Below are 25,074 nucleotides of genomic sequence, written 5' to 3' on the forward strand. Positions count from 1 at the left end.
TGACTCCGTGTCCCTGAGGGTACCCCAGGGCTTTCCCAGAGGGTGGGAGTGCTGGGGCCATGTCCAGGGGCAGCAGGTACAGAGCAGGCACGGGGGCACCGGCGCCTCGTCGTAACATCTCTTTATTCAACACCGAAACAAAACGGGGGCAACAGAGGAACCGCTCTGGAACCCCAACCCAGCCCTGCCCCGCGACACCGGACGGAAATAAATAGGTGGGGAGCAGGGAGGTGCCACTTGCCTTGGGGCACAGCCACAGCCCCCCAGTTCTGCACAGGGACAGTGACCCCAGGGCACAGACTCCACCAGGCACTGCCCAACAGCCCCAAGGGACATGGGGGGGATGGGGCTGGGGGCAGCCGGGGGGACCCGGGGGGGCTCAGCCCCAAGGGGAGCACTCTGGCCCTCGGGGGGGCTCAGAGTGCTGTCTCCCAGCACCCCTTGGTCACAGGGGACCCAGCGCCCTCATCTCCTTCCTATGGGCTCATGGCTCAGTGCCGGCTCCGGCCCCAGGTGCTGCTGGCTGGGAAATTAGGGATACAGCGGAGGGGGGACATGGCTGTGCCACCCTCACTCCTCACCCTCCAGCTTGAGGCTGACGCTGCGGGGCTTGGCCCGGGCCAAGCCGGGGGGCGCCGAGGGGGGCCCCCCATCCCGCTCTGCCTGGCTGGAGCCCCGGGAGCGCAGCAGCTGGCTCTGCTTCCGGAGGAAGTCGACGGGCGCTGGGCAGCCATAGGTGCCTTTGCCCAGCACGGGTCGTGGGGGCCCCTTGGGGGAGTGGGCCAGAGCTGCCGCTTCCAGCTGGGCCAGGTGGGCCACATAGCCCTCGGAGAGAAACTGCGGGACACACGGACAGCCTGAGCCCACGGCGGCGGCCGGCTGGTGGGGTCAGCCATCATGCCGTGTCCCCAGCCTGTCCCCAACCCTGCCACCATCATACCTGGCACTGGTTGTGGAACTTCTTGACGGCCCGTCCCACGATGTAGATGTGTGCTGGTGCGAGGCCCAGCGAGCTGTAGACTGAGACATCCTTGGTGGAGCCGTACCCAGCGATGATGGAGATCTCTGCCTGCCCAGGGACAGGAGTGTTAGGGCACGGAAAGACCCTTCCCACAGGGACAGCCACCCCATGGGCTGGGACACCCTTGTGCTATGAGGGATGACTGGGGGCTGCCCCCAGAGGCTGCCAGCTCCACCATGGCAGGGTGGTCCAGCTCCCAGTGTCTCCATGGGGATGCACAGGCTGCAGCACAGCCCACCCTGCCACTGCCCCCAGCCCCGTGTCCCCCCTGCCAGTGCCCCGTGCCCACCTCAGTGCGCAGGCTCTGCAGGAAGGCAGCTTTCTGGCGCAGTGGGTCGTGGGTGAGCCCGTCACAGAAGGAGACAGCGCCGTGGGGGAAGTTGTGCTGGGACAGCCAGGCCACCACACGGTGCTTCTGCATGTCGGGGCGCCCCGTCACGTAGATGATCATGTACCCCGCGTCCTGCCAGTGCCTAGGAGGGGACAGGGGTGGCTGCCAGGAGCCTGTGTGGGGCCAGTCCTGCTGGCAGGAAGCCACACCCAATACAACATGTGGCTGCCTCCAAAACCTCCCTGCTCTCAAGGACTTTATCAAGGGGAAGGCACAGCAGAGCTGTGGAGATCACATCCAAACCTCGAGGGGATTATTTTCCACAATAAAGCAGCAGAATATATGGTGTGTTGAGGCAAGGGCGGTGGGACATCCCCCAATTTGTACCTATTCCAATACTCTCCCTACCCTTCAACTGGGTTGTCACCACAGCATCAAAGAGGGAAGAGATTGTCCTCCTGACTGAAGGGCACCCACCTTACGACGTCCACAGCCCCTGCCCGCACTTTGGGGTCACTGCCCATGATGGAGACGCTGGCAGTGAAGGAGCCGTCGATGCTGAACACGACGGACTCGGTGCCGCGGGCCACCACGGTCAGGTACGCCTCGGCATAGCTGTGATCCCCCCTGGAACAGCAGACTGGGGGCTTGGCCCTTGGCCTCCGCTGCCAGAAGGGCGGGTGTAGCTCTGCCAAAAAGGCTGGAGGAGGAACTGAGGTGACACCTCACCTGACCACCATGCGCACGGGGTAGATCCCGATGGCCAGAGCCTTGTCTGGGGGGATGGTGAAGGTCAGGCGCCCGCTGCCGCTCGTCACCTCGGTGCCATAGTACAGCCACTTCCCTGACAGCGGCTGTGTCATGATGTAGATGTCCACCTGGGAGAGGGAAACAGGCTGGGCACAGGCTGAACCCCAACATCCTGCTGTGTCCCCACTTGAGAGTCCTTACGACCCTCTCCCCCCATCCCATGCAGGGTCCTATTCACCCCCTGCCATGGGTGACACCAGCCCCGTGCCCCGTCCTGGACACCCCCTATTTGAGGGGGTCCCGGTGGCACCATGACCCAGCAGTACCTTCTCCCCGGTCAGTGTCACCACGTCCAGGGGTCCGTACATGAAGCGCCCGCTCAGGACCTGCGCTTTGCCCTCGCACACGATCACGTCGCAGGCCCGGTGGTTGGCCGTCACGTTCTGTGGGGGCACGGCGGGCTCAGCAGGGTGACACAGGGACACCGCTGGGCTGCGGGACTGTCCCAGAACCCTCCCAGGTGCACGACCCCAGGATGCCCTGGGTGGGCTCCTGCTGGCCACAGGCCACATACCCGGATCTTCACTTGGGTGCGCTTGCGCTGCCACTTCTCCCGAGGGATGGCGGGGCTGTAGATGGAGCTCTCCTCACTCTCTGCTGGCTGTGGCCCCTCCTTCTCCATCACCTGCCGATGGCACGGCCCGGCTCAGCCTCCACGGGCCCGGCTCGCTGCCCACCCCACTGCGCCCGCCGTACCTGGCGCAGGATGAAGGCCACCACGTCGGAGGACTCCCAGTAGCTGGCGTGGAAGAGGTGGGGCAGGGTGATGGTGGGGAAGGCGGTCAGGGCGTCGGGGCAGTACAGCGAGTAGTCGATGCGCTTTGGGCCCCACCAGCGCTCTAGGACTGTGGGGAGAGCTGGAATGAAGCCATTCCCGTGCCTCATCCCATGGGATGGGACGGGAAGGACAGGGCAGGAATGGCACTTACTTTTGACAACCTCGCTGGTGTTGGCAGGAGTGGGGGGCTCTGCCGGCTCATTGCCCCTCCAGAAGCCCCCAAAGCTGCCAGTGGGAGTAGGGGGGGCAGCCACATCCACTTTGGGCAGGAACAGGGCAGAATGTGTCTGCAGGGCCTCCGCTGCAGAGAGAGCTGGGTGAGCACACCCAGAGCCCCCAGGGACACCCCACCACGCCGGGACCCCACCCCAGCAGAGCCCCAGAGGGGCGGGAAGAGCTTGCACATCCCTTTCCCCCCACCCAGCCAGGCTGTGGATGCTCTGGGTACCCCAATGTGACCCTGGGGTGCCTGGGATCAGACCGGTGGGGACCTGCTCACCCAGCAGGGACGAGGTGCCATCACCCAGGGGGTACTTCTGATAGCGGGGCACGCTGAGCGGGGGCACAGCGTGGAAGGCCTTGGCCAGGAGGGGCTCCAGGCGAGAGGCGCAGGGATCGGCGGCGTGGAACAGGTTGTAGATCTGCTCGCAGGCGGGATGCAGCTGGGCCACTGCGGCACAGAGCGGGGTCAGGGGCACCCACGAGGGCTGGGGGGCACCAGAAGCAAAGCACCCAGGAGGGGTAAAGCAGGACACAGCGAGGGGAAAGGCTAGGGAGGGAAATTTGGGGGCACTGGGGACGGGCTGGGGCTGGCACAGAGCGGGGACATTTAGCAACCCACCACCACTAACACCCACACAGCCAGGCCTGGGCATGTGGGGGGCTCAAACCCAAGCAGGGCTCTTTGGGAAGGTCCCGGGGGGCTCAGGCTTGTGCAGGGAGCACAACTCAGGGACTCAAGTCCCTGCAGGGAGGGTCAGGGGCTGGCACAGGGGCTGGCAGGGCTCCTCACCATCCAGAGCAGGCATGACGGTCTTGCGCAGCGCGAGCACCAGCCCCAGCGGGGAGCCAAAGAGGAAGAAGCCGGATACCTTAAATTCAAGGCGGGTGCTGGCACCCTCTGCCCCATCCAGCACCGCGGTGCTGCTTCGGGGTGCCTCTGCCTCCAGCGGGGCCTCGCTGGCCTGCAGGCTGGGACAGCAGGGACAGCAGGCATGAGGAGGGAGGGCAGTGTCCTGCTCCCACCCACTCAGGGGCAAAGCTGTGCCTGGCATGGCTCCACTATCCCAGAGGAGCTCCAGCAAGACCCTCCCAGGGCAGGCAGCCCCCATGAAACACTTCTTCCCAGCCTGGAGCAGACAGGAATTCTGCCCTTTCCATAAAGCACAAAATTAATCAAGATGTCAACCATGCCCCTCGGGCTCACCTGGACGAGGAGCTGTGCTGGTGGCTGTCCCCCTGTGCCCCCAGGAGCTCGGGGCTGGCCTGGCCCAATCCTGCTGCTCCCTCTGTCCCATCAGCCAGTGGGTCTCTGCTGCCGCACAGCTCCGGGGAGACAGGCTCTGTGCTCTGTGGGGAGAGGGAGCAAACACCCAGACCCCATGTAGCCCCTAGTGCACCCCTGAACCTTCCCCAGAGGGTGTTGGGGTGCAGGCACTCACCAGGCTGCCACGGCGGCTGCTGCTCCGGCTGCCCCCGGAGCCCGCCCGGCTCTGGCACAGCGCGTCGAACCCCAGGATGCCGCCCACGCAGTCCCCCAGCAGCACCACCTGTGGAGGGCACACGCCCATGAGTGGTGTGAAACCCCCAAACCCCCCGTGCAGCGCCGCAGCCGGACCCTGGAGCCAAGCTTCTCCCCAAATCCCCCCTCACCTGGCCACAGAAGCCGGCACCCTCCCCAGAGTGCAGGAAGGCTCCGTAGGCCTGGTTGGCACGGGCGATGACGGTGCCCACGGCGTGCTGGTAGGTGCCCGAGGAGGTGGCCAGCAGCGGGAGCGCTGCCAGCGGGATGTGGTCCTGGCTGCTGGACAGGCTGTCCCTGTCGTGGCTGTAGGGGCTGAGCCTGAGGGGGGACACGAGGAGGGGGATGAACGGGGCTGTCCCAGCGTCCCTGTCCCACTGCATGGTGCTTGTTCACCCCGGGATGCTGCACCAGGAGTAATCCCCATCCCAACCCACCCCATGCCATGATATTTGTTTGTCCTGGGATGCTACAGCGGGGGTTACCCCTATGCCACCCGTCGTCCTAGATGCCTTCTTAGGAGAAGCAAAGTCCCCTCTCCAAGGCCATCAGCTCCCCATTCTCCCCCTCTCCCATCGTGAATGCATACTTGGAGACGAGGGTGTAGGCCGCGGCGCAGATGGGCGGGCAGGGCACCAGGCGCAGCGCCACGTGTCCCAGGGCCTCGGGGAAGTGGACACGGGTGACGGCGTCGAAGGTGGCCGCCAGCGTCTGCACATCCGCCTGCTTGGAGCCCGGCTCACCCGCGCCCTGATCCAGGATGTTCCCGCTGTGCAGGATGAGGAAGAGCGCGTGGATCCGGCACATCTGCTCCGCGCTCTCCGCTGCGCCGCCCTGCAGGAAGGAGAGTGCTGAAGTCGAGGGGGCACAGCCAGGGGCCAGGGTCTGAGGGTGGGGACATGGGACACGCACCTCGGGGAAGCCAGACGTTCCCAGTCCTTCACTGTCTGCCTTGGCAGCACTGGCTCCATCCCCTGTGAGCACACAGCCCCGGTGAGCCTGGCTGGGGTCTCCAGGTGGGAATCAGCCCCCTCCCAGGACACCTACACCAGGATTTGGGGCCAGAGGCCCCCCAGCGCTCACCCATTGCCTCATCCAGCTCTGCCGGTCGCTCCAGTGTGTCCAAAAAGTCATTGGAGCTCCACTTGGTCATCTCCTTGGCAAAGACCTCGTCACTGTCAGACAGGTCCTCTGTGAAGGCAGGGAGGGGTGTGGGCAGGTGGATCTTGCCCGTGCCTGCACCTCCACTCTGAGATTTCCCTCCAGCCCACCCCGAGCCAGTGCCTGTACCATGGGCATCGAAAAATTCCTCTTCGGAGCTGTTCTCGGAGTCCCGGGCAATGTTCTGCATCCGCCACTCCGACAGGCTCTGAGGAGACACGCCCCCTGCCACCGGCAGGGGGTCAGCACACAGACACCCCCACAGTGAGACCTCGCTCCTGCCCCACAGCTCCTGCCTGGTCCTGCATCCAGACCCACCCAGGGAGATTTGGGGCCATCACTGGATCACCGAGACCACGCCCAGGAAACACACATCCATCCCTGTGTCACCCAGAGCCATCCCTGAGTCACTGAGAGCCCACCCAGAAGACCCTGGACCATCCCTGGGTCACCCAGAGCCCCTTCAGGAGATCTGTGACCAGACCTGGGACACCCAGAGCCCGCCTCAGGAGACCCAAACCAGGGAAAAGAGAGTCCCCTGACAGATCTCCTATGGAGAACAGCAGCACCTGGGGGGTTGGAGTCCCCATCCCATCCATGCAGGACCTGGTCTCTCACCTCCATGCTGGGAAGAATAGGAGGACCGGGAAGAGGTGGACCACTGCTTGGCAAAGGTATCATCGGAGGAGGCATCGGTCCCGCCCTGCAGCTCGGCCCCCTCCTGCCCACCAGGCCCCCCTGTCTCCGGCCTCCCCTCGGGGCTGATGCCGGCCGTGGGAGGCTCCTCGGCCTCGCCACACTTGGCCATCTTCTGTGCCAGCATCCGCGCCGTCTCCTCCTCCAGCTGCCGGATATCCTCCATCGTCAGGTCCGTCCACTCGTCCTGCCAGCACCAGGCTTGACGGTGGGCGCGCAGCATCACCTTCCTCAGACCTGAGGGGGGAAAAGAGGGGGGCAGCGAGGCTGGCGAGGCCCCACGGCTCCCCAAACTCTCCCGCCAGCAGCCCCTGGCTCCGGACTCACCCACGTCGTGGATGAACTGCTCGATCTTGGACTGCATCCCCCAGTAGCGGAATTCCACCTTGCACAGCTTGTAGGCGCACATGAGGGGCCCGCCGGCCGCCGCCGCCTCCAGCCAGTCATCCCCCAGCGGCCCCCGGCCCGTCTTGGAGGAGTGGTAGAGTTTGGGATCCTCCTCGGGCTTGTATTCCCCCGGGGAGATGGGATCACGCACGATGTCGATGGTGTCTGCGGGGGAACAGCGCCTGTCACCTCGCAGCACTCGGCCAGGGGGCACAGGTAGGAAAAAAAAGGAAAAACGGACAAAAATTGAGTCAAATTGTTCCCACAAGCTGTCTGCCCAACACAGCCAGCAGCAAACATTTTCTATCCTAGAACCCTAAAATCCTGGAGACCTAAAATTGTGGAATCCTGGAATGATTTGGGTTGAAGGGACCTTAAAGCTCATCTCATTCCACTCCCCTGCCATGGCCAGGGACACCTTCCACTAGTCCAGGTTGCCCCAAGCTCTGTCCAACGTGGCCTTGGACACTTCCAGGGATGGGGCAGCCACAGCATCTCTGGGCAGCTCAGCACAGCTCCCAGCTCTGCCCCCCCAAAAACTCCGGGGGTCCCCCGACATGACACAGGAGCCTCTGGAGAGCCAGGGGGTGAATGGCAACAACTCCCATCCCCAGACAGGAGTGGCCTCTCCCAAAATGTGGGCAACCTCCCCCCACATGGGGGTGACCTCTCCAAACCTGAAGAGGGGTTCATGCACGGCAACCAGGAAAACACAATCCAATAGCCCATGGGGGGCCATTTGGGCTCAACCCAGCACAAAATCTCCTGAAATTTGGCTTCTGCAGCCCTGTCTCCGGTCAGATCCCTCCATCCCAGTCTGGAGGGTCCCAGAGCACCTCACTGGCTCCTAGGACTGTCCTGCAGCATTCTCCTCATTCCTGGGATATGCCAAACCCTCCATTTATTTGCCCCCCTTGATGTCCCCAACGTGCTGACCGCCTCTTCCTCCAGCTTGGGCTGAAAAAAGGGGGAAAAAAAGGAAAGAAGAGATGCCCTGAATACACAAAAATGATGCAAGGCATGACACAATGCCAAGCATCTTGGATAGCAACAGCAAGGAACAGGGATAGGACCTGCTGTCCCCAGGCAGCTCCTGGCAGCGTCGTTCCCACCACAATCTGACTCTCTTTGCTTTCACCACTGAGAGAAAGCTGCCAAGGAAGCAGTTATCCCTGCGGATCACCCAGACTGTGTTATTCCATCGCCCTTTGAAACGTGAGATGGGTTTAAATCTGTCGGTGCTACGGGACACCAGCGCAAAGAAAATCCCAGCGGGATCCACGTCGGGGCTGGTCCCACTCCAACCCCGCTCCCTGTGGGAGGCATCGGCCTCTGGAGACGCCACGTGCCTTGTGGAATGCCCACTGGATGGGCAGCAGGCAGCAGGCACAGGGCCATGCCCTGATGCCGTCGGCTGGGCCCCAGTTGCTTCCCGGCAGCGGCAGGGGCAGAATTCCTCCCCCCAGGGCCGAGCTGCCGGTATCCCGGCCGGACATCCCCAGTGCTGCAAGAGCCGGGGAGAGAAATAGGTCAGATGAATCATTTCCTCCGAGTGCCTATTTTAGGCCTCCATTTTAAGAGGCAGCGCGTCACACTCCGCGCTCCGGCGCCTGAACCGACCACATCTACACCACCAGGAACAGGAACCCGCCAGGGAGGGAGGAATCCCACCCCAAGCCCCCGGCTCTGCCCGCTGGTCCCCCCCCAGAAAGCAGCCGGAGAGCAATCTGGAGCAAAGCCCTGGGGAGAGGGGAAGCAGGGCAGGGGGTGGGAAAACAGGGACACATTTTTGCAGCTCCCCGCACTCCAGCTGATCCAAAACACCCTGCAGGAGGCCAGTGCGCGGTCCCACATACACCCAGAGAGACTGGGAAGGCAAATCTGTGCCAGAACAGGGCTGGGACATGGAAGAAGAGAGAAGTAGGCTGGCACTGCAAAGGGGAGACTGCGAACAGAAATAGAGGCAAAGGAAGGGGCAGAGGACAAAACTGGCCCTGAAAATATCTTCGGTGTGGAATCTCACTCAGCAGTGCTGAGAGGCAGCAGGCAGGGAGCTTGGAGCAGGGAGCCTAGGGCACAGAGAGCATGGAGCAGGGAGTCTGGGGCACAGGGAGCATGGAGCCTGGGCTGCAGGTAGCTCAGGATCCAGGGAGCTCTTCCCTTCCAGGGTCCCCAGAACACGGGGGCTAGCACAGAGAGCAAAGCTAAGCAGGGAAGCCGAGCCCCTCAGGCCCCACCACACACTCACATCCCCATCCCAGGATCACCACGTGGGAATTCCAGCAGCCACGAGTCCTGCCTGGTGTCCAAGCCAGCCGTACTCACCCAAAATCCTCTGCCTCTTCTCCGCTGCGCTCAGGTTGAAGACGTTGGTCTGTTGGCCCGCGTCAGGCCGGTAGTAGGTCTCTATCTCGATGGAAAACTTCTCCACGAAGGGACACGTGTACCTGGAGAGGGACAGCATTGAGTCCAGAGGCACGGCCAGCCCCGCAGCCCACCCTGCCGCCCCCCCCCCCCCCCCCGCTCTCGCCCCCACCTGGTGCGTGTGTAGGGATAAGCGTTCCAGGACTCCTCCTCCACCTGGAGGGCGGCTTTGGGGAGCAGCGCCCGGAACCAGCTGGGTATGTGGGAGCCGACGTGGTAGATCTTGTGTGTGTACTGCCCGCTGCCCCCGGGGCCGTCGCTGTAGGGCCGGTTGGCCAGGATCTCCACCCCACTGCCCTCGCCGCTCGACTCCTCCCGGCTCTTCTTCTGCGGGGAGAGACAACGGCTAGGCACAGCCCCCCTGGACCCTGAGACCCTCATGGGCCCTCAGGGTCCCCATACACTCCTGCCCCCGCCAGCCCACCTGCTCCCAGGACCCCCTCCTTGGCTCGGCAGCCCCAAACCCACCCAAACCCCACTGACACCCCTGCACCCTGCCAATCCCTTGGGAGCATCCTCGGGCCCCACCGTTCCCCTCCAGGCTTTGTGCTCAGCCCTACAGCCCACCAGATCTTCATGTTCAGCCCAACAGCCCCCCTGCACCCCCAGTTCCCCAGGCTCAACTTCTCAGCCCCTGCACCCTCCAGCTCCCCATGCTCAGTCTCGTCTCAAAGCCCCCTGTGCACCCCCAGGCTCAGCCCCCGCACCCTTCATACTCCCACACAGCCCCCTGCGCCCCCCAGACTACCACCTCCGCCCTCTCCCAGCCCCCTGGACCCCCTCAGTCTCAGCCTCCAGCTCCCCAGGCTCGGCCCCACCGACTCCCGATCCCCCCAGTTCCCCACACTCAGTCTCTCAGCCCCTTGCCCACCCATGCTCAGCCCCAGAGCCCCCCACACCCTCACAGCCCCCCATGCTCAGCCCCCTGCACCCCGTGCAGCCCCCCCAGTCTCCGCTCCCAGCCGCCGCCCCGCAGCGCCCCGTGCTCAGCCCCGCAGCCCACCTGGATCATGTAGAGCTGTGCCACCTGGTACTCCTCCAGGCTCATGGGCAGCAGGATGTGGTACTCCTTGATCAGCATGGCGGCGGCGGCGGGGGGCGGCGGGGGCAGCGCCTGAGGGGGCTCCCGTTACACAGGGCCGGTTCGGCACCGCTTCGGAACCGCTCGGGCCGGTTCGGCACCACTTCGGAACCGCTCGGCACCGCTTCGGAACCGCTCGGGCCGGTTCGGAACCACTTCGGAACCGCTCGGCACAGCTCGGGCCGGCTCAGCACCGCTTCAACACCGCTTGGGAACGGCTCGGGCCGTTTCGGCACTGCTTCGGAACCGTTCGGGCCCGGGTTCGGCCGCGGGTTCGGCTCAGTTCGGCACCGCTCGGGTCCGGGTTCGGCTCACTTCGGCACCGCTCGGCTCGGCTTCGGCCCGGCTCGGGCGCCCTCCCCGTTGCCATGGCAACTCCCCCCCCAGCCCGGTGCCCACCCCCGGCCCCGCCGCCCCCCGGCCGCGGCCCCGCCGAACCTGCGCCGCTCCGCACCGGTCCCTCGGATCGTGACATCACAGCCCGTTCCCACGGCAACGGCCGTGACGTAGGCAGGGAGGGGGGGCCCCGTGACGTCAGACAGCGGGAGGCGGCGAGAGCCGTCCACGGGCGCTCCGCGTGCACCGGCACAGCCGCCCCCCCACACACACCGCGCCCGGAAAAAACGGGAGGTGTTATTATAAAAAGCCACTTTTTAAGTTATAAAACAGAGATTTGAGCATTCCCGCGCCTTTGAGCTCCGGGATACCCACCTGGCGCGGCTCCAAACCCTCCCCCGATGACCCGCCCCCTCCCCACCTCCACCCCGTGTCCCCACCGCGACCCCCCCCGAAGGGGGACACACCGAGTCCAAGTCCCAACATTGTCCTTTATTTATAAAAACAGGCATTTATAAAGAGCGGAGAGCGCGGGGAGGGGGGGGCGCGGGCAGCACGGCGGCCCCCCCCCCCGCCGCCACCGGGGGTCCCGGGGGGTCCCGGGCGGCAGCTGCCGTTACGTGCGGGCGTTTCGCTCTGTCTCTGCCAGGCACTCCCTGACCAGCGCCCGGGCGTGGATGATCCCTGCGGGGAGAAGCACAGGGACACCCCACATCACCCTCCGGTCCCCCCGCAGCGGGGCTGGGGAAGCCCCGCGGGGGCGCAGCCCCGGGGGCCGCCCGGTCCCTCCGCCGCCGCCGCCCGTACCCCGCTTCAGCCGCTCCATGGCGCTCTTGCTGCCGGCGTAGGTGGGCCGGATCTCCTTGCCCATCTCCTCGATGACCGAGAGCAGGTCGGTGTAGGTGCTCTGCGAGCCCTGCGCCCCGGGGGGCTTCATGGCCTGCGGGAACGGGGGCACACGGAGGCACGGTGGCGCTGGGGGCCGCCCCCGCCGCCGCCCCCGGCCCCGCCGCCCTCGGCCCCGCGCCTCACCTGCACGTAACCCATGGACGGCGGCCCGAAGTCATTGAAGAGCGGCCGGAAAGGGGCGGCGGCGCCGGGCACGGAGCCGGAGGGCGACGGGACACTCGTGGCTGCAGGAGACGGAGGGTCACGGCCGCAGCCCCCTGCCCCGGCACCCCCCGCCCCGCGCCTCCGCCCCGCCCTTCCCCGGTGCCCCCCGGCGGCACCGGTCGCCCCCAACCCCCCGCGGTTACCGGGGGGTCTCTCACCGGCGGACGGTGCCCCGGGCCCCGGCGGGGCGGGGCTGGCGCTGGCGGCTCCGGGGGTGGCGGGGGCGGGAGCGATGGGCTTGTAGGACATCCCCGACGGCCGCCCGCCGCTCCCGGGTGCCTGGAGCCCCCCGGCGGGGGTCGGCGTGCGGCCCCCGCGCTCGCCCCGCCGGTGGTAGCGCCGCTGTCCGCCTCTCTTCAGCTCAGCTCGGCCCCGCTCGGCCCGGCGGGACGCCGGGGACCGGAGCGGAGCGCGGCGGCCCCGGTTCCCGGTGGCGCTGCGCTGGCCCGGCCCGACCCGGGGCTCTCCCGGGGCTCTTCCCCCGCCGCCACCGCCGCCGCTCGCGGTGATGACGCACGCGCGTCGCCCGTCACGCGCCCTGACGTCGCCGCGCCCGCCGCTCGCGAGCGCGCCCGCGCGCCCGCCCGCCCGTCACCGTGGAGACGCCCGGGCGTCGGCCCCGCCCCCTCCTGGTCACGTGACCGGCGGCACCGCCCCTGGGGGGGGAACCGGGAGCGGACCCTGGGAGTGAACGCCAGCCCTGATCCCAGTGGGAACCTCAGCCCTGATCCCGGGAGTGAACGCCAGCCCTGATCCCAGGGGGAACCCCGTCCCTGATCCCGGGAGTGAACCCCGGGAGTGAACCCCAGCCCTGATCCCAGTGGGAACCTCAGCCCTGATCCCGGGAGTGAACCCCAGCCCTGATCCCAGGGGGAACCCCGTCCCTGATCCCGGGAGTGAACCCCGGGAGTGAACCCCAGCCCTGATCCCGGGAGTGAACCCCAGCCCTGATCCCAGGGGGAACCTCAGCCCCGATCCCGGGAATGAACCCCAGCCCTGATCCCAGGGGGAACCTCAGCCCTGACCCCAGGAGTGAACCCTGGGGGGGAACCCTGTCCCAGACCCTAGGAGTGAAGCCCGTCGCATATCCCAGGGTGTCCCTGTGACCGGCCGCACCGGCCTCCCGCCGTGCAGGGACCCCACGCAGCCCCCCCAGCCCCGGGCCAGCACAGGTCCCCGGGGTCTCCTGTGAGACACAGGTCCTGGGTGTTGGGGGACACCTGTGGATGGTGCGGTCACCAATCAATCCTACAGAAACTCGACATAAAACACAACCCAGAAGTGTGCAGAGAGGTTTTTTTCATTTCCAAAGGGCAGAATTGACCCCAAAACTGCAGCCAGGGTGAGGAAGGGCACCCGTGCCAGCCCTGCCTGCAGCACACCAAGCCCCCTCCACCTGGGAACACCTGATTCCTGGTTTCTCTCCTCGAGGGGGTCCCAGCGGGGCACTGAGGCCCCCAGGAGCATCCCCTGCACTGAGGACGTTAGGCAGGTTACGGGGAGGTCTGAGTTCAAACCGTGGTGATGGGGTGGGTTGTGCCATGGGGTCAACATTAAACACAACATGGGGGGAGCCTAAGGGGTTCAGCATGGGATACGGGGTAGGAACAGAGGGTGCAGGGACGAGCAGCAGGAGGGGGTACAGCTGAAGGAGAGGAGACTGTGATGGTCTGACTTTTGGGGTGAGGTCGGGGGGGGAGGGGGATGATGGAGGGAGAGAGCAGAGATGAGAGCGAGAGTGGCTGAAGCTCGGCCGAGTCTGTGCCGAAAAGGGTCCCGGCCTGGGCCCCGGCGCCTCCCGCCGCAGTCGCAGCTCGGCATCAGAGTAGCCCCGGCGCTCGGCCTCGCCCCAGGCTGGGGTGGCACCGCCCCGGCCCCTGCAGCCGGGGGTCCCTGCACAGCCCCCTCCTCGTCGTAAGGCACGGGGGGGCCCGGGTCCCACGTTGGCACACACTGCCCTCAGCGCGACATCATCCGCACAAACTCTGCCGGCGGGAAAGCACACGGGGAACATCGCAGACAACCCCGGGACCCCCCCCCCCCCGGGCCCCTGGCCACGCACTACCTTCAAAGTTCACCAGGCCGTCGCCGTTGAGATCCACGTCCTTGAGGATCTCGTCCACCTCGCGGTAGTTGAGCTGCTGCCCCAGCAGCTTGCGCATGGCCTCCCGCAGCTCCGCCATGCTGATCTGCCCGTCCCCGTTGGTGTCGAACTGCGGCACAGGGCACGGTGCCACCGCTGATGCCGGCTGCCCGCCGGGCCGCCCCCCCGCCCCTCGCCTCACCGCACCTCACGGAAGGCGTCGCGCAGCTCCTTGATCCCTATCATATCCGCCGTCTCTGCCAGCATCTTGGGGCCCATCAGCTCCACGAAATCGTCGAAATCTACTTTGCCCCCGGCTGTGGTGGGAGGGGGGGGTGTCAGGAGGGTGCTGGGGAGGGGGCAGGGATTGTTGGGGACGCCCCATGCCCCCCCCACATACTGATCTGCTGTGACAGCTCGATGAGCTCCATCTCTGTGGGCATGTAGCCCATGGTCCGCATGCACTCGCCCAGGTCCTTATAGCTGATGTAGCCGTCGTGGTCCTTGTCGAACTCCTGGAACGCGTGCTTCAGCTCTGGGGACACCACAGCGTCACCGCCGGCCCCCCCACACCACCACCCACCCCCCCGGGAGGGACCCACTCCCCAGCACCTTACCTTCAATCTCCTCGGGCCGCAGCTCCCGGTCCTGGGGGAGAGAAAGCGGGAAGAGCCAAAGGAGGGGTCCTACTGCCAGGGATCCCGCAGGGATCCTGCCCTCACCCCCCCGAGGGCACGGGCGGCGTGGGGAGGAGACGGGCACGTACCCGCTGGGTGATGGCGATGCTCTGCCGCAGGAAGATGCAGGCCGGCCCCACCAGCCCCTGCAGCACCGAGTATCCCTGCAGAGTGGGGGTCTGTGCCGAGTCCAGCGCATCCTCCGGGTCTCCCCCGCCGGAGCCCGGGACGCCAGAGCGTGGCTTCCCGTCCTGCGGGCACAGCGGGCGTCAGCGGCGCGGGGGGGCCGCGCTGGGACCCCCCCTCCCTCCTCCTTCTGCTGCCCCTACGGGCCGGCCCGGCCCGGCCGTACCTTGGGGAGCCGCCGCTCAGGGGTCTTGGTGCAGTTGCCCATGGCTGGGGGCTGCCCCCGCGCCGCAGGACATGCCTGGCCCGGGGGGGCCGGCTGGCGCAGACCGCGGGGCTGCCACCGGGGATTTGAGGTTTTTATGGAATATCTGGGGATATGCAGGGCAGGCGAAGGGGGGGGGCGCCGCGCCCGCGCGCATAATCCTCCGGATTATTCCCCGCTCGGCCGCCCAGCTCCAGATGTGGGGAGCCGCCCAGCTGTTCCCCGGTCCCGCAGCCTCCCCGCGGGGGCACACGGGGTCCCCGGCGCCCGCCGTGCCCCGGCCCTGTCCCCGCCGCCGGTTACCTGCCCGAGAGCGGGGGGCGGCCGGGGCCCCAGCTCCTCGGCGGCCCGCCGCCGCTCCGAGGGGGACGCAGCGCTACGGCTCCAGCGCCCCCGGCTCCCCGGGGGGCCGGGACCCCCGAGCCGCGGGGCCGGGCGGGGGCGGCGGGCGCCCCTCCTGCCGAGCCCGTGGGGCCGGGGGCCGCCCCGGCAGCCGGGGGGCACGGGGCTGCCGGTGCCGCGCGGCTGCGACCCGCGGAAGAGAAAGAACATCCCGCCTGCTCCCCGCTCCTTCTCCCCACCACCGGAGCCTCGCAGGGGGGAAACCAGATCCCTCCGAACAGGCGCTCGCCCCTCGCAGGGACGAGGCCAGCGCTGTCCTCGGGCCCCGCCGCGTCGCCCAGGAGACCGAGTGGAGCGCGGCGACCCCCCGGGGCGCGGGGCGGGGGGAGCGGGGCGGCCCTGGGGGCTCCGGGGGGGTCCCGTGTGGGGCTCTGGTTTCAGCGCCCGAAACCCGACCCGGCACCGGGCGCAGGGCACGTGGAGCCGGGCGCCGGCCTGGCCACGCCCCCCACCGCGGAGGCCACGCCCCCCCGCCGTGACCGCTCCCCAATGTCACCCGACGTGCTGTCCTGGAGGACACGCCCCCCGCTTCGTGACCACGCCTCCTGACTGTGACCACGCCTCCGGCTCTCTAACCACGCCCCCGCTCCGGTGCCGATCGCTGACGTCACTGCCGCGCCGTCGGCGCTGCCCGTGACGTCGCCGCGGGGGCGCCTGAAGGTGACGGTGGTCGGTCCCGGTGCCGATCCCGACCCCGATCTCGGTGCCGGTCCCCATCCCGGGGCCGGTCCCGATCCCGGTGCCGCCCCACCATGGCCGCCCGGCAGCTGCTGGCGCTCCGGCGCCTGCCCGCCGCCTCCTTCTCGGTGAGCGGGGAGCTCCAGGACCTTCCGGGCCGGGTCCTGGTGCTCCCGGTGCTGAGCTCGCGTGTCCCCGCAGACGGCGCCCAAGAAGACGCAGTTCGGGTCGCTGCGGGATGAGGACCGGATCTTCACCAACCTCTACGGGCGGCACGACTGGAGGTGAGTGAGCCCCGGGGGGCGGCGGGCGCGGCCCCGGCGCCCCGCGCCCGGTGCCAGCGTGCGCGGTGCCCGCAGGCTGCAGGGCGCCCTGCGCCGCGGCGACTGGTACAAGACGAAGGAGATCCTGCTCAAGGGCGTGGACTGGATCCTCGGCGAGATCAAGACCTCGGGGCTGCGGGGCCGCGGCGGCGCCGGGTTCCCCACCGGGCTCAAGTGGAGCTTCATGAACAAGCCCCCGGACGGCAGGTGAGAGCGGGGCCGGGGGCGGCGCCGGGCCCGCGGGGAGACCCCCGCTGGCGCCGGTCCCGGAGCTTTCCCCGCCTCCCAGACCCAAGTACCTGGTGGTGAACGCGGACGAGGGCGAGCCGGGCACTTGCAAGGACCGGGAGATCATGCGGCACGACCCGCACAAGCTGCTGGAGGGCTGCCTGGTGGCGGGGCGGGCCATGGGCGCCCGGGCCGCCTACATCTACATCCGGGGGGAGTTCTACAACGAGGCCTCCAACCTGCAGGTGCGGGGAGCGCCCCAAAAACACCCCGCCAGCGCCCCGGAGCCGGTGCGGGGGGTCACGGCTCACCCGTGCCCCCCTTGCAGGTGGCCATCCAGGAGGCGTACGAGGCCGGGCTGCTGGGAGCCGACGCCTGCGGATCTGGATACGCCTTCGACGTGTTCGTGGTGCGCGGGGCCGGCGCCTACATCTGCGGGGAGGAGACGGCGCTCATCGAGTCCATCGAGGGCAAGCAGGGCAAGCCCCGCCTCAAGCCGCCCTTCCCTGCAGACGTGGGTACGGCCCCGCAGCTCCATCCCAAATTCCAGGCTGCTACCCCAAACCAGGTGTCCCCGGGGGTACCGACACAGCCACCAACACATCCATTGAGAGCTCCCAGTGTTTCATAGAATCACAGCCTGGTTTGGGTGAGAAGGGACCTTAAGGATCATCCCATTCCCACTCCCTGCCATGGGCAGGGACACCTCCCACTAGACCAGGTTGCTCCAGACTGGCTTGGACACTTCCAGGGATGGGGCAGCCACAATTTCCCCAGGGCCTTCCCCACCCTCCCAGGGAAGAACTTTCTCCTTCCGTTTCCCAGGTGTTTTCGGCTGCCCCACCACGGTGGCCAACGTGGAGACGGTGTCGGTGGCACCCACGATCTGCCGGCGCGGCGGCGCCTGGTTCGCCAGCTTCGGCCGGGAGCGGAACTCGGGCACCAAGCTCTTCAACATCTCGGGGCACGTGAACACTCCCTGCACCGTGGAAGAGGAGATGTCGGTGCCGCTGAAGGAGCTCATCGAGAAACACGCCGGTGGGTGCCGGGGCTGGGCCGTGCCGTGCCGGGGCGGGCCTGGAGCGGCTGCTCCTCACCCGTCTCTTTGCAGGGGGGGTCCGTGGTGGCTGGGACAACCTGCTGGCTGTGATCCCGGGGGGCTCCTCCACGCCACTGCTGCCCAAGTCAGTGTGTGAGACGGTGCTGATGGACTTCGATTCCCTGGTGCAGGCGCAGAGCGGGCTGGGCACAGCCGCCGTCATCGTCATGGATAAATCCGTAAGGGACCGGCCCCCTGCCCGGCGCCCACAGCCCCTCACCCTCCCTTCCCTCGCCTCACCCTCCTCTCCCGCCCCCCAGACCGACATCGTCAAGGCCATCGCCCGCCTCATCGAGTTCTACAAGCACGAGAGCTGCGGGCAGTGCACCCCGTGCCGGGAAGGTGAGGCCGGGGGAAGGCTGCGGGGCGAGGGGTTGCACAGCACGGAGCCCTGACCCATCCCCACCCCGCAGGCGTGGACTGGATGAACAAGGTGATGGCGCGGTTCGTGCGGGGCGACGCGCAGGCGGCCGAGATCGACGCGCTCTGGGAGATCAGCAAACAGATCGAGGGGCACACCATCTGCGCCCTGGGCGACGGCGCCGCCTGGCCCGTGCAGGTGGGGGCCCGGGGGAGTCCTGGGGGAGGCCACCAACCTCTCCCCACCCCGGTAACCGGCTCCTTTGCTCCTGCAGGGCCTCATCCGGCACTTCCGCCCCGAGCTGGAGGAGAGGATGCGGCGCTTCGGGGAGGCCAAAGCCCGAGCGGCATCAGCGTAAGGATGCAGGACCACCCGTTCCTTTTCCTGCCTGGAAGGGGGTTCAGGGGGTTCTGGGGTTCTGGCAGCACTTTGGGAGGGTTCTGTGGAGGGGCCTCAATAAACGCTGCTGCACTCGTGGGCTCCGTGGTGGACATTAAATGGTGGGAAGGGACTGATGGGGGGGGCTGTGGGTCCTGCCTCCCTGGAGCAGGGGATCCCCAGGGACCATGGGGTCTGGGTACCCCAGAGGGGAGATCCCAGCTTTCTGTGAGGCTCCGCAGCCCCTGTCTGGGACTGGGCAGAGGCAGTGGCTGTGGGGGGATCACATGGACACAGCTCTTTGTCCGTGCTCCCTGCCCCTGCCATGATGTCCCCAGGACACCTCCTGCTGTACCAGTGCCAGGGGACAGCTGTCCTGGCCACGCTCCATGACTTGGAGCCCGGGGCAGTTCCAAACATGGCTTTTACTGAATCACAGTGTGCAACATCACCAGTGGCTTCGGTGCCCCAGAGCCACCCCCTGTCCCCTCCTCCCTCAGGCCACAGGTTTCCGGGGTGGCACGTGGGTCTTCCTGCGGTAGCGGCCGGGCAGCAGCAGCTCCAGGGTGAGCTCGGTGATGATGGCCGTGAGCCCCCACACCCTGTGGGGGCCGTTCAGGAACACGGGCAGGGTGTACCCGTAGCCGGTGGCCGTGCGGAAGTGGGTGTAGCCCTGGTTCTCCTCCCGCAGCAGGTGAGCCAGGGGCAGGGTGAACACCTCCTCCACCTGCCGGCACAGGTGAGGGGGTCACCGTGGTGACACACCCGGTGACACCAGGAAAGGGCTGCAGGCCCCAGGGAGGGGTCACCCACCTCGTCGGGGTTGGGGGTCAGTGTCAAGGCCTCCAGCGGCCCCAGGTTGGCCACGACGGGCGCTATGGTCATTCCTTGCTGGAAAGTGTGTCAGCGAGGGATGGGGTGACAACCCCCTCTCCAAAGTGCCACCCGTGTGCCTTGACCCCCCTGCACCCAACCGAGGCCCCCACCATGTGTGTGTCACCCAAAACCCCCCCTTCACCTGCAGCCACTGCCCTGTGTCCCTGTCACCCTAAATCCCCAGAACTCCTGTCACCTGTGTCCCTGCTGACTTGTCCCTATCACCTGTAAGCCCTGTCACTTGCATCCCTGTCACACCAAACCCGTTACCCATGTCCCTGCTGCCTTGTCCCTGTCATCCTGAACCCATCACCCATGTCCCTGTTAACCCAAGTCCCCTATCACACGTGACCCAGCTGCCTGTCCCTGTCACCTGTAACTCCTGTCACCTGCGTCCCTGCTGCCTTGTCTCTGTCACCCCAAACCCCTGTCACATGGAAACTCTTGTCCCTGTCACCTCAAACCCATCACCCAGGACCCTGCCCCTTCGTCCCTGTCACCCAGAACCCCATCACCCGTGTCCCTGCTGCTTTGCCCCTGTCACTTGCAAGCCCTCCTCTGTGTCCCTTCTGCCGTGTTCCCGTCACCCGTGTCCCTGTCACCCATAACCCTTGTCCCCGTCACCTCGAACCCATCACCAAACCTGTCACCCGTGACCCCGTCACCGATTTCCTGCCCCTTGCCCTTGTGTCCTTGTCCCGCCCCCGCGCCCCCGGTGCCCGGTACCCGGTCGGGCAGGGTCCGCAGCTGTCCCCACACGCTGGCCGCTGCCACCGCCACCCCCAGCTCCTCCCGCGTCTCCCGCAGCGCCGTGGCCACCGCGTCCGCGTCCGCCGGGTCCCGCCGCCCGCCGGGGAAGCTGCGGGAGGGATCGGGGTGGGGTCAGGGCCGGCCCGGCCCCGGCGCCCGCTCCCCCCGCCGGTACCTGACGTCGCCGCTGTGGGGGCCGCCGAGGCGGCGGGAGCGGAGCGTGAAGAGCAGCGCGGGGCGGCCGCGCACCGAGCACAGCGGCACCAGCACCGCGGCCGCGGCCGCCGCGCCCCCCGCGCCCCCCGCCGCCAGCCGCGCCCGGCACCGCCGCTCGCTGCCGCCGCTCAGCACATCCCCGGCGTCCGCGGCACCGGCACCGGCACCGCCCGGGCCCGCCATGGCGCCGGCACGGGGATTGGGGAGGGACCGGCTCCGCCTCCCCCGACCGATCCCGCCCCCGGCCGCCCCGGGACGGGGAACGGCCCCGCGGGTGCGCGACGGCCCCGCCCGGTGTGCGACAACCTCCTCCGGGTGTGACGCGGCTCCCGCCAGGTACGAAACTCGTCCGCCGGCTTTGCGATGCCCCTGCCAGGCGTGCGATCCTCTTGCTGGGTGTGCGACGGCCGCTGCCTTTGCAAGGTCCCTGCAGGGTGTGCAAGTCCTGCTCCGGCCGTGCAACAGCCCCCTCCAGGTGTGCAACAACCCCGGCCAGGCGTGCGACTCCCCTCCCAGCTTTACACGCACCCCTGGGTGTGCAAACCTCGCACCAGGGTGTGCAATCCTCTCCTCACCCCCTCCGTGGGCTTTGCAGTGACCCCTCCAGGTGTACAACAACCCCTTTCCGGTGTACACTTCTAAACCTTTCCAACCCTGCCAGGTGTTGTGCATTTCCTTCCCCTTTTCACAGCCCCCACGTGCCACCACACCCTCGCTGTCCCTCTGTGCCTGGGAGTGTCAGGACTCTGCCCTGGATGTCCTACCTGGAGAACACCTGGAGTGAGCGAGGGGAAACCGAGGCCCCCCGTGACACCTGCACAGCCCATCTCAGCACAGGTGGTTATTTGTAAGGGGGTGACAGTTCCAGATGATGTCACCTCACGGGGGAACTTCCCCTGTGTAAAGAGCCTCAGCAGTGTCTGAGGCTGGGAAAAAGGCTCCTGGATAAATCAGGGAATGCTGGAGACCTGTCAGCCCCGCTTCCTGGGGAACCCCTGTGAAAAAAGACTCTCACACATGCCCTTTCAGCTCTCAGCAGGAAATGATTTTTAAAAAACTGTATAGAAATCATCACTCTCCATGATTCTTTGCTTCCGGAGCCCAGCATCAGCTCCACAATCCCGCTCCCGCCTCTGGAATCAGCGGAACCTCCGCTCGTCCCACACGTATCGCTTCCCCACCGGCACCTTGCGGAAGAACAGGCTGTTCCCTCGGCTCATGTTGCCCTGGAAAGGGAAAACGACCACGGATCAGCCACATGAGACCTGGTGTGGCCCCCCCAAACCCCGCGGGGCTCCCGCCCGGCTCCTCACCACGTTCCAGTGTATCCCGGTTCATCCCAGCTCCAGCACTTACCTCCCTGTGCAGCTGGCTCCAGCAATCCAGCCAGGAGGAGTAGGTGGGTGCGTAGGGAAGGAGACCCCCAGCCAGCCTGGGGAAGGGAGGGGAGACCCGCCAGGAATTACTCCCCCAGGGAATCATTCCCACCCGGGGAGGTGGGATCCGTCCCCTCCACAGCTCCACACTAGGTTGAACCCAAAAAGCTTTGCCGCCCCAATCAAAGAGGGATCAACCCTGTGGAGAGCTGGAAACACCTTTTCCATCTGGGAACTTCAGAAAGGTGGTTCCAGGAGCTGACCCAGGCAGAGGGACAGGGATGTTCCCAGGATCGGGGACTCACCCGCAGTTGTTCACGGCCATCAGGTTGGACACCAGGACGAAGGGGTAGGTCAGCATGCTGGCGAAGAACTGCAAGGAAAAGCAGGGATAACAGGATGTTCCCTCTTCCCTCTGCGTGGGGAGAACTGGCCCCTAAAGATCCCCTGGGAATTGTGCCCCAGGGAGGGAGCCCACTGCTGCCACCTCCATGGGGTGACACGTCCTCCATGGAGCATCCCCTGGCCTGTGAGCTGATCCAGCTGATCCCAGCCTGGCTCCATGCCCACCGTGGCAGCCGCAGGATTTTGGGAGCACACCATTCCCTAGGGAAAGGATCCAATTCCCACCCGTGTGCTGTACTCACCCCGGTGACTGCCTGCGAGTAGCTCTTCATCTCAGCCATGGTGGAGACCTGTGGAAGGAGGAGAGGCACCTGAATTCTCCCACAAGAGGGTTGTGGCCCCCTGGACCATCCCTGGAGGTTCCTCCCACCAACCCCTGTCCCCCCGGATCCCGGAATCCATACCCCATTCTCCAGCGCATACGTGTTGATGAGGTAGGCCAGCATGTTGCAGAGCCACAGGGACAGGATGTCCCCGAGGAGCCGCGGGATGAGGCCGCTGGAAAGGAAGAAACAGCGGGAATGTTAGCTGAGGGTTTGGGTGTGGCTGTGCAGAGAGCTGGGAACAGCTCCTTTGGGATGGTGGGGTGGGGCTGTTCCCAGAGCAGGCGGGTGATGGGGGCACAGCCACCCCCGCAGGCAGGGATGCTTGGATGGATGATCCATAGGGGACACAGGAGCTGCTGGAGGGACCAGAATGCTCCCCAGAAGGGCCACCACACCTTCGCACCAGCGTCATGCCCCCCCTCCCTCCCCAGCACTCACGCAAAGAATCCCAGGATTCCCTCTTCCCGGTAGATCGTGGTGAAGGCGCTTAGTGTCCCACTGGGAAGGGGAGGAAGAGGATGGATGAGCTGGGGGGATCCTGGGATCCCCAGCCCCCCCGGAGCCCCCCAGGCCGTACCTGTACTTGGTCTCGCGGCCGATGAACTGCACCATGCAGCGCAGGGTGATCACTGCGGGCACACGGGGACATTGGGGACACAGCGGGGACATCGGGGGGACAGGGGGCACCTGGCCCTCCCTCCCTGGCCCCCGGGGTCAGGAGGCACCTACCGTGGAAGGGGTGGGTGATGAGGGTGGCAGCGGAGCGGGCGACCATCTCCCGGGAGGTCTGGGGACAAACGGGGCGTCACCGGGAGGGGCCGGGGCCAGGACACCCCAGAGCCACCCCCCTGCTCCTGCTCCTCACCTCTTTCAGTACCTGCTCCAGCGACGACACCGGCTCCTTCTTGCTGGCTCCAGGCTGGGAGGGAGGAAGGGTCAGGGGGGAACCACCCACGGTCCATCCAGACACGTGAGGGGGTTGGCAGATCCCGGCCCTCCCTCGGGAGCCTTCCGGGAGCAGGGCAGAGTCTGCCCGAGGCCAAGGTGAGTGGGAAGGGGGGAGGGAAATCATGGAGGGAGAAGGGAGGGACGGAGGGAAGGGACAGAGAAATGGAGAGGGGAAGAAAGGAGAAGGCAGGGATGGAGAAAGGAGAGAAGGAAGATTCCCCGAGGGAAGCCCCTCTGCACCCACCTCAGCCTGCTCGGCCTCCTGGTAGTGCTGTGGAGCAAAGGGCAGGGTCAGCACCGCCGGGGGGTCCCGGTGACCCCGCTCCCGGCGGCAGAGCCCCCCCGGCTGCCCCTGCCCGTGCCGGTACCTGCAGCACTTTGCTGTGCACCACGGTGCCGATGGCGCTGGAGCACAGCCGCGGGGCCAGGCCTTTGAAGAGTCCCGCTCTTCCGTCCACCTTCACGATGTGCTTGGCTGGGGACACCGGGGACCGTCAGCCCCGGGGGGACCCCACGGCTGCACCGGGGCGGCCCCACCGGGGCAGCCCCACCGGGGCGGACTCACCGTAAGAGAAGAGGCCGGGCAGCTGGTACACCTGGCGGCCGAAGATGTTCCTCCCCAGGGTGGGCGGCAGCGGCTCGTAGCCCACCTGCGGCGGGGACAGGCGGCTGCATCCTACCGCGGCCGGTACCGAGCCCCGCACCCCCCGCCCACTCAGCCCTTACCTGCACCAGCACCTTCACGTACATGAGCGGCTGCGAGAGCACGGTGAGCCCCGAGCCCAGCAGCACCTGCGAGGCCGCGTCCGCCATGGTGCCGCCCCGGCGTCACGGCACAGAAGGACACGGCCGCCGCCGCCGCTTCCGCTTCCGCCTCCCCCGGTACTTCCGGTGCCGCCGTGACGCGAATCCGGCCGCCAGGGGGCGCAGCGGAGTTGCCATGGGAACGGCCGGGTCGCCACGGCGGCATTGCCATGGCAACGGGGCCCGCGGGGACCCCACGGTGACAGGGCTGAGGGGACACCAGGGTGGCCCGGGGCCAGGTGCCAGCAGCCTCTGGGGACAAGGGGCCCCCGCGGGAGCGCTGCAATTAGAACGGGCGCCAGCAGGCCGCGGCACAAGGGGACAGGCGGGGCCCAGCAGGGGCTCTGCTCCGGCACCGGGAAGGGCTCCGGTGTGGTTGGGGTGGGGACATGCGCCCAAGGCAAGGCAGGGACAGGGAGATCCCCCCCCAGACGCGGTGCTGGGGGCTGTGTGAGGCTGCAGGCTCTCAGTCACAGCTCGGCTCATGCCCAGGACTCCACTGCCGGCCGGAGCCAGCACTGCCGGTGGTGCAGACGTGTAGATGCTGCCCAGAGGGGTGACACAGGGGTCTCTTCCCTGCCCATCTTCTGGCCTTGAGGGGAGCAGCACTGCAGCCAGAGGGCTTGGGGCAAGAGGGGACACCCACCGCAGCCAGGGCTCACCTCGGCAGCAGCCATAGAAGTGTGGATGTGCACAAAGCTGCTGCATGGCTCCAGGACTGGCCCCCCCCAAAGCCCCCTCGTGCCCCCCCCCTCCCTCCCCTCCCCAGAGGCATCCTGCAGGCTCCAAGGGTGCAAGAGCTCCAGGAGCTGGGACAGAGCCACCACTCTGCCCCCAGCCTGGAGTGTTCCAGGGGTGGTGGTGACCCAAGGGC

At 67.1% G+C, this 25,074-nt stretch overlaps 6 protein-coding genes across 11 annotated transcripts; 1 reads left to right on the forward strand and 5 right to left on the reverse strand.

Moving 5' to 3' along the window:
• Positions 1-106: 106 nt before the first annotated feature.
• Positions 107-10,896, reverse strand: PITPNM1 (phosphatidylinositol transfer protein membrane associated 1). The gene is made up of 24 exons (XM_051776919.1): positions 10,869-10,896; positions 10,353-10,463; positions 9,462-9,676; positions 9,251-9,372; positions 6,866-7,090; positions 6,461-6,775; positions 5,972-6,067; positions 5,765-5,872; positions 5,594-5,655; positions 5,271-5,515; positions 4,813-5,002; positions 4,602-4,709; positions 4,367-4,509; positions 3,953-4,131; positions 3,440-3,610; positions 3,092-3,241; positions 2,859-3,007; positions 2,677-2,787; positions 2,429-2,545; positions 2,082-2,230; positions 1,830-1,979; positions 1,311-1,494; positions 941-1,069; positions 107-837 (listed from the first exon to the last, which is right to left on the reverse strand). Exons 2-24 carry the CDS (start codon positions 10,428-10,430, stop codon positions 571-573), a joined length of 3,663 nt encoding a protein of 1,220 aa, XP_051632879.1. The 5' UTR covers positions 10,431-10,463; positions 10,869-10,896; the 3' UTR covers positions 107-570.
• Positions 10,897-11,243: 347 nt separating this feature from the next.
• Positions 11,244-12,406, reverse strand: CDK2AP2 (cyclin dependent kinase 2 associated protein 2). Of its 2 annotated transcripts, none has more exons than XM_051777185.1 (4): positions 12,023-12,406; positions 11,799-11,899; positions 11,574-11,706; positions 11,244-11,450 (listed from the first exon to the last, which is right to left on the reverse strand). In XM_051777185.1, the coding sequence occupies exons 1-4, from the start codon at positions 12,126-12,128 to the stop codon at positions 11,383-11,385; spliced, it is 408 nt and encodes a 135-aa protein (XP_051633145.1). In that variant the 5' UTR covers positions 12,129-12,406; the 3' UTR covers positions 11,244-11,382. The 2 variants fall into 2 exon arrangements, with proteins under 2 accessions (XP_051633145.1, XP_051633146.1); XM_051777186.1 differs by having other exon boundaries at positions 12,038-12,404.
• A 772-nt stretch (positions 12,407-13,178) lies between these two features.
• Positions 13,179-15,582, reverse strand: CABP2 (calcium binding protein 2). Of its 3 annotated transcripts, none has more exons than XM_051777157.1 (7): positions 15,334-15,582; positions 14,729-14,890; positions 14,580-14,610; positions 14,363-14,497; positions 14,170-14,279; positions 13,945-14,092; positions 13,179-13,864 (listed from the first exon to the last, which is right to left on the reverse strand). In XM_051777157.1, the coding sequence occupies exons 1-7, from the start codon at positions 15,580-15,582 to the stop codon at positions 13,839-13,841; spliced, it is 861 nt and encodes a 286-aa protein (XP_051633117.1). In that variant the 3' UTR covers positions 13,179-13,838. The 3 variants fall into 3 exon arrangements, with proteins under 3 accessions (XP_051633117.1, XP_051633115.1, XP_051633114.1); XM_051777155.1 differs by lacking the exon at positions 15,334-15,582 and adding an exon at positions 14,992-15,197; XM_051777154.1 differs by lacking the exon at positions 15,334-15,582 and adding an exon at positions 14,992-15,197 and having other exon boundaries at positions 14,580-14,890.
• A 455-nt stretch (positions 15,583-16,037) lies between these two features.
• On the forward strand, positions 16,038-18,599 carry NDUFV1 (NADH:ubiquinone oxidoreductase core subunit V1). Its single transcript, XM_051777059.1, has 10 exons — positions 16,038-16,238; positions 16,312-16,394; positions 16,470-16,640; positions 16,723-16,906; positions 16,990-17,179; positions 17,487-17,699; positions 17,773-17,939; positions 18,021-18,102; positions 18,174-18,319; positions 18,396-18,599. The coding sequence occupies exons 1-10, from the start codon at positions 16,185-16,187 to the stop codon at positions 18,477-18,479; spliced, it is 1,374 nt and encodes a 457-aa protein (XP_051633019.1). The 5' UTR covers positions 16,038-16,184; the 3' UTR covers positions 18,480-18,599.
• NUDT8 (nudix hydrolase 8) lies at positions 18,475-21,222 on the reverse strand. 2 transcript variants are annotated; one of them, XM_051777084.1, is made up of 4 exons: positions 20,301-20,949; positions 20,102-20,234; positions 19,313-19,390; positions 18,475-19,226 (listed from the first exon to the last, which is right to left on the reverse strand). In XM_051777084.1, the coding sequence occupies exons 1-4, from the start codon at positions 20,522-20,524 to the stop codon at positions 18,996-18,998; spliced, it is 666 nt and encodes a 221-aa protein (XP_051633044.1). In that variant the 5' UTR covers positions 20,525-20,949; the 3' UTR covers positions 18,475-18,995. The 2 variants fall into 2 exon arrangements, 1 of the variants encoding a protein (XP_051633044.1); XR_007902685.1 differs by lacking the exon at positions 18,475-19,226 and having other exon boundaries at positions 19,375-19,390; positions 20,102-21,222.
• Positions 21,223-21,364: 142 nt separating this feature from the next.
• Positions 21,365-24,271, reverse strand: MTCH2 (mitochondrial carrier 2). Of its 2 annotated transcripts, none has more exons than XM_051777112.1 (13): positions 24,123-24,271; positions 23,962-24,046; positions 23,765-23,871; positions 23,641-23,667; positions 23,326-23,367; positions 23,178-23,235; positions 23,026-23,077; positions 22,887-22,946; positions 22,527-22,620; positions 22,365-22,412; positions 22,023-22,090; positions 21,698-21,773; positions 21,365-21,567 (listed from the first exon to the last, which is right to left on the reverse strand). In XM_051777112.1, exons 1-13 carry the CDS (start codon positions 24,207-24,209, stop codon positions 21,481-21,483), a joined length of 891 nt encoding a protein of 296 aa, XP_051633072.1. In that variant the 5' UTR covers positions 24,210-24,271; the 3' UTR covers positions 21,365-21,480. The 2 variants fall into 2 exon arrangements, with proteins under 2 accessions (XP_051633072.1, XP_051633071.1); XM_051777111.1 differs by having other exon boundaries at positions 23,314-23,367.
• Between the last annotated feature and the right edge of the window lie 803 nt (positions 24,272-25,074).

This window comes from Manacus candei, unplaced genomic scaffold (assembly GCF_025592945.1).
Source record: "Manacus candei isolate 608988 ecotype Guabito, Panama unplaced genomic scaffold, ASM2559294v1 h1tg000009l, whole genome shotgun sequence".
NCBI lineage: Eukaryota > Metazoa > Chordata > Aves > Passeriformes > Pipridae > Manacus > Manacus candei.

Coding starts and splice junctions, on each gene's coding strand:
- PITPNM1 (XM_051776919.1), bottom strand. CDS start 10,430: ATGCTGATCAAGGAGTACCACATCCTGCTGCCCATGAGCCTGGAGGAG. Junction 9,373..9,461: donor TATCCCTACACACGCACCAG/GTGGGGGCGAGA, acceptor GTCCCTCTCCAG/GTACACGTGTCCCTTCGTGG. Junction 4,510..4,601: donor GCAGCCGCCGTGGCAGCCTG/GTGAGTGCCTGC, acceptor CTCTCCCCACAG/AGCACAGAGCCTGTCTCCCC.
- CDK2AP2 (XM_051777185.1), bottom strand. CDS start 12,128: ATGTCCTACAAGCCCATCGCTCCCGCCCCCGCCACCCCCGGAGCCGCC. Junction 11,900..12,022: donor CGCCGGTGAGAGACCCCCCG/GTAACCGCGGGG, acceptor CGTCTCCTGCAG/CCACGAGTGTCCCGTCGCCC. Junction 11,451..11,573: donor CATGGAGCGGCTGAAGCGGG/GTACGGGCGGCG, acceptor TTCTCCCCGCAG/GGATCATCCACGCCCGGGCG.
- CABP2 (XM_051777157.1), bottom strand. CDS start 15,582: ATGTTCTTTCTCTTCCGCGGGTCGCAGCCGCGCGGCACCGGCAGCCCC. Junction 14,280..14,362: donor CGAGCTGTCACAGCAGATCA/GTATGTGGGGGG, acceptor CTCCCACCACAG/CCGGGGGCAAAGTAGATTTC. Junction 13,865..13,944: donor CGGCCTGGTGAACTTTGAAG/GTAGTGCGTGGC, acceptor TCCCGCCGGCAG/AGTTTGTGCGGATGATGTCG.
- NDUFV1 (XM_051777059.1), top strand. CDS start 16,185: ATGGCCGCCCGGCAGCTGCTGGCGCTCCGGCGCCTGCCCGCCGCCTCC. Junction 16,239..16,311: donor TGCCCGCCGCCTCCTTCTCG/GTGAGCGGGGAG, acceptor GTGTCCCCGCAG/ACGGCGCCCAAGAAGACGCA. Junction 17,180..17,486: donor GCCCTTCCCTGCAGACGTGG/GTACGGCCCCGC, acceptor TCCGTTTCCCAG/GTGTTTTCGGCTGCCCCACC.
- NUDT8 (XM_051777084.1), bottom strand. CDS start 20,524: ATGGCGGGCCCGGGCGGTGCCGGTGCCGGTGCCGCGGACGCCGGGGAT. Junction 20,235..20,300: donor CCCCACAGCGGCGACGTCAG/GTACCGGCGGGG, acceptor TCCCTCCCGCAG/CTTCCCCGGCGGGCGGCGGG. Junction 19,391..20,101: donor TGCGGACCCTGCCCGACCGG/GTACCGGGCACC, acceptor CACACTTTCCAG/CAAGGAATGACCATAGCGCC.
- MTCH2 (XM_051777111.1), bottom strand. CDS start 24,209: ATGGCGGACGCGGCCTCGCAGGTGCTGCTGGGCTCGGGGCTCACCGTG. Junction 23,872..23,961: donor GCCCGGCCTCTTCTCTTACG/GTGAGTCCGCCC, acceptor CGGTGTCCCCAG/CCAAGCACATCGTGAAGGTG. Junction 23,078..23,177: donor CATCACCCACCCCTTCCACG/GTAGGTGCCTCC, acceptor GTGTGCCCGCAG/TGATCACCCTGCGCTGCATG.